At 43.2% G+C, this 4,902-nt stretch overlaps 1 protein-coding gene across 1 annotated transcript; it reads left to right on the forward strand.

The window, feature by feature from the left end:
• The first annotated feature begins 162 nt into the window (after positions 1–162).
• On the forward strand, positions 163–4,508 carry LOC138967989 (GS homeobox 2-like). The gene is made up of 2 exons (XM_070340550.1): positions 163–1,131; positions 3,416–4,508. Exons 1-2 carry the CDS (start codon positions 390–392, stop codon positions 3,889–3,891), a joined length of 1,218 nt encoding a protein of 405 aa, XP_070196651.1. The 5' UTR covers positions 163–389; the 3' UTR covers positions 3,892–4,508.
• The last annotated feature ends 394 nt before the right edge of the window (positions 4,509–4,902 follow it).

Consider the following 4,902-nt stretch of genomic DNA (forward strand, 5'->3'; position numbering starts at 1 on the left):
AAGAAAGTTTCCGTCTGTATTCGTTGATCCAAAGACAGGAACAATTGTGTTTGCTCGCCACAAACATTCTCATCACTGAGACTATGAGAGAAGAGTAAGCAGCTCTACAACAACAGAAACAACAAATCTGATAGAGATTTTTTTTGGTATAAAAGTATACAATCTGAAAACTTCCAACAAGTTTTTACTGAAGTCTGAGACCAGTATCTTGGAATAGATTTTCAATCTGTTCAGTGCCTTGATTGCAGCTAAAGGAGACACTTCTGAGACATCACTAGACAACGATTTAACATTGTTTGAAAAAGAAACCATTCGAGTAGACCCGAGAGAAAAAAAGTACAGACTTTCTGTTGAAAAAGCTTCGGACAGCACTGACCAACTAGTGCCTTATGATAGATCAGCTACCACTGCCTTATTTCGCGCTTTCTTCAGGGGGAAAGATGTCGCGATCTTTCTTTGTCGACTCCCTCATCGTGCAGAAGCCCACCGTGACGTCACCTAGCATGGCTGCGTCAGTTGTGGCCGCCGTGACGTCATCTAGCGCCTTGCTGCCGCGTCATCACGTCCTTCAGCACAGCGCAGGAGGAGGAGGAGGCGGAGGAGGGGGAGGAGGAATCCCCCCGTGTGCGTTAAGACACCCCGCCGAGCTGATCGGACTCTGTTGTCCACTGTGCATTCACCCAGCATCACCGGCCGCCCTGTCGCTACCACCGCCACCACCACCTCCACACACGCCGTCACACTACCATCACCATCATCACCACCATCACCCTCACAGCCCAGTGTCCGTCCCAGTGCCCCCCTCAGTGAGCGGGGTCCACAAGAGCCCCCCTCCCGCCCACTCCGCCCTTTTCGTTCCTGCAGGAACCAAGTCTCTGATGGCCGGCCTTCCAGGCTTCTCCGGTCAGTTCCAGCATCTCATGGCTTCACAGTTCTCCGCACATCACCTCCACCCCCATCTGCCCGCCACCCCGCCTTCTCTGCACGGCGGAGGAGAAAGAGGAGGAGGCAGAGGAGGAGGAGGAGGAGGCGGAGGAGGAGGAGGAAGAGTGTCCGTGGAGTCCAGGTCGCAGTCGCTGAGTCCGTCGCCCACACCTCCTGCGAAGAGAAGTCGTTGTTCGGATGCTGGAGGTTAGTTGGGCTGTCATGCTGAATTATTTATTTATAAGTTGAGGATGAAAGTCGCCTGTTCATTTCAATGCTGGTTCCCTCAGGTCACAAGAGACTGGTTCCGACTAACTCCCACTTAGTCTATTACACATGCCGTATGCATTTAGAGCGCTTATTTCCCTTTGTTTATCAGATATTTATTATTAGTTTTCTTCTTTATTTCTTTTGTCAGTATTTTTTTCTGTCCGTTAATTTGTTTATATCTTCTGTTGTTTCTTCTGTCAGTATCTGTGTCTGCCCGTCTGTTTTGTCTGCAAGTCTGTCCAGGCGTATGTGCGGTTGTTCGTCTGTTTGTCTTTCTGCTGCTCTATGTAATATCTGTTTCTCTGCGTTTGTTCAATGCATAGTTATTGTCAGTCATTCAAAATCGATTTTTTTAAAATATTTTGACATGACTTCGAATGCGGTTAAAGTAGCCTACAATGTATGAAAAACAATTTGGAAGTTTTGCTACAATATTCTAAGTAATTCAAAAGTTATTCGTTCAGTATCTATCATACCAGTTCTTAATCTCAAAAAGGCCTGCTTGGGGTTGCTTACAGACACTAGCTTCGTTTGCAAAACACCGGACAGGAAACATGATGCTGGCATTCTTAACAGAAACTCGTATGCATGGCAGAAAAACGATTCATTTTTTGTATGTCCTGACATGAAATTATGATGGCTAATAACGGGTGCACAAACACCAGAAAGTTATTTCTCCCACATTTTCAAACCACAAGCCTTTCGCTGCCTCCTTTTCGGCCAATTACTGTTATTATAATGATGCAGGTGCTTTTATTTAAGAAATACGAACAAGAAACCAGTGAAAGTAACGGAAGAAAAACAAAGGACAAAAGCCATATTTTTCCGAGTCAGTGAGCATAGGGGTCGCGTGTTATCATGTGCTCACTGTAGCTAAAGAAAAGCGAGAGTGTAAAGACAGGTTATCTCAGCCTCCTTGCCTAATACCCCACTCGCTGTCATTCTAGACATACTGGTACTGATTTACCGGGCGAATAAAAGAACGAATCCCTTAAAAAGGATGCCCTAACCCACAAAGGAAGATTTGGATATCTTTTAAGATAGTGGAAATACGGGCGAAAGTGACTGGGTAGCAATACCTTAACTACCCTTTATTGTACCGAGTGAGGCAATTGCAACAAAGCCTGGCAAAAACTAATGCCATGTCTGACAGTACCCGGACACGCCCCCTGCACGTGCTTCCAGCTTAGCACGACTGGTGTCACACAGTCCTGGCACGCGCGCCGTACAATGTTCTCTGCACTTCAACAGATCTTCCACCTAGGCTTCACAAGTAATCTGATACCGCGGAACCACCGGTGAAAGCTTACGAGGACACTTGTAGTACACCGAGGGTCGTGTTTTGGATCTCGCGGACAGCCATACATCACAATCCTTGACAGGATGATGAGACGTGAGACATATGACAGGCCTCCCCGATCACAATAGAACAAATTGTAAAGCAAGAAGAGTGGGACAGTTGGATAGCCGTCGGGATCTGGGTTTTGAACAAAATTACAACGTTATGAGATAAAGATCTTGATGATCGTAAAATACACACACAAAAATTGAACAGATGCATCCCGAAATCAGGCTGTGTTGTCAGGTAACCTGGAGAATTCTTAATAATCAGTCAATATCTGGGGGGAGAAAAAAGATGATGTCTTTGAAAGATAGTGCATCTTTCCGTAAACCATAAACCATAAACCAACCAACAAACAAACAAACAAACAAATAATTTAGAAAATGAAAAATAAATAAATAGATGAATCAAGTAAAAACAAAACACAAAGTGACAAATGGATTAAAGGAAAACGAACAATATTTAGATAGAGGAATCAAATAAGTAAATAAATAAATGCACAAAATGACAAATAAATAAATAAATAAATAACAATAAAAGTAATAAATAAAACAGTAAAATACAAAGATAAATAAGTAAATACAAAATTAATAAATGAATGAAAAGATGAATAATTAAATAAATTAGCAAATAAACAAAACGTTATATCAAATATTCACAGATCTTTAGTGACCTGAACACGGAAAGCAAGCAAGCAAGCAAGCAAGCAAACAAGCAACCAGGCAACCGTGGCCAACCGACCCACCTAATGCTGGATTTTCAATTAAAAAAAAGAAGAAATAATTTGTACAGTTTTGTGCGAAGAGAGCATAGAATTTTGTTTGTTTATGTGTTTGTCTGCATCATGACCTTACATTTATTTGTTCTTTCGTGCAGAAGTGAACGGTCCAGCGGATGACCTGCCTAGCAGCAAGCGGATCCGTACTGCTTTCACCAGCACACAGCTACTAGAACTAGAGCGAGAGTTTGCCGCCAACATGTACCTCACTCGTCTGCGGCGAATCGAGATCGCCACCATGCTCAACTTGTCCGAAAAACAGGTCAAAATCTGGTTCCAGAACCGCAGGGTCAAGCACAAGAAAGAAGGAGAACCGGAAACACGTGACCGCTGCCGTTGCCTGCGCACTTGCACTTCCCGTCAGGACAGGAAGCGCGCGGACGGACACGAGCATACGCATGACAGCCATGATGAAGACAACGCCGAGAGTGTGAGCCCCGATGAGGACGATTATGATGAAAATGACGATGTGTGCATTGACGATGACAGCAGTGATGAGAGACTAGAAGACGGTGTACATGATGACGGTTTGAGACGAGACAGAGAAGGAGAAGCTGTTTTGTCGTGTGTGTCTTAAGCATACAGCTTCGTCATCGCCCATTGCTGATTTTACAGTATTGCATATGAGTTTATCTCCACGTGTTGAGAGATTATTTGTAAAGTACGTTGCAACTGAGATTACTATATACATGCTTTTTTTCACAACGATATTTGATTTTAAAAGACTATGCATTACAATTCTTTACTTGGGGCATAATATACACGTGTTACAAACACAATACTCCGTATACATTGATTTTATTTGTTGTGTATTTATATTTTTCTTGTATGTATTGTTGATTTTGCCACAAGGTGTTCAACAACCAAAGGTGTTTTTGTTTCAAAAGTCTGTTTCAATTTATGGTGAACTTACTCATTAGACCATTGTGTCTGCACATGCTTTTGCATCTAGGTACATAATTGCGTTCCGTTGTTGTGTCAGATAAGGTTCTTTTCAATGCGAATTACTGTTTGGTATTGTTTCGAGAGAAAAAAACACAATAAACCAGACACACAGTCAGTCACACACGCACGCGATCACTATCTTTCACAAGTGTGGATCGGATTCGGTGTACAGAAGTGTGTATGTGTACGCCGCGCGGCACCTACTTGTGCGAGAGCTTTTTTCCTAGAATATGGAAGTGGGGAGACGGAGGGAGAGAGAGAGAGAGAGAGAGAGAGAGAGAGAGAGAGAGAGAGAGAGAGAGAGAGAGAGAGAGAGAGAGAGAGAGAGAGAGAGCGAGAGACTCAGAGAGAGAGAGACTCAGAGAGAGAGAGAAAGAGAGAGAGAGAGAGAGAGAGAGAGAGAGAGAGAGAGAGAGAGAGAGAGAGAGAGAGAGAGAGAGAGAGAGAGAGAGAGAGAGAGAGAGAGAGAGAGAGAGAATGATGAATGTTTGTATCGATGTAAATAATTGAAAATAATATTCACACATTATCGTGTGAAACAATGTATACATGTTCCAAGTGCCTTACGACGGTTTATCCTACACAGTTTTTCTTATACAAAAATGAGTATGAATCATTCAGGAAACGCCACGTTTTCTTATCA

The sequence above is a fragment of the Littorina saxatilis genome, linkage group LG6, assembly GCF_037325665.1.
Source record: "Littorina saxatilis isolate snail1 linkage group LG6, US_GU_Lsax_2.0, whole genome shotgun sequence".
NCBI lineage: Eukaryota > Metazoa > Mollusca > Gastropoda > Littorinimorpha > Littorinidae > Littorina > Littorina saxatilis.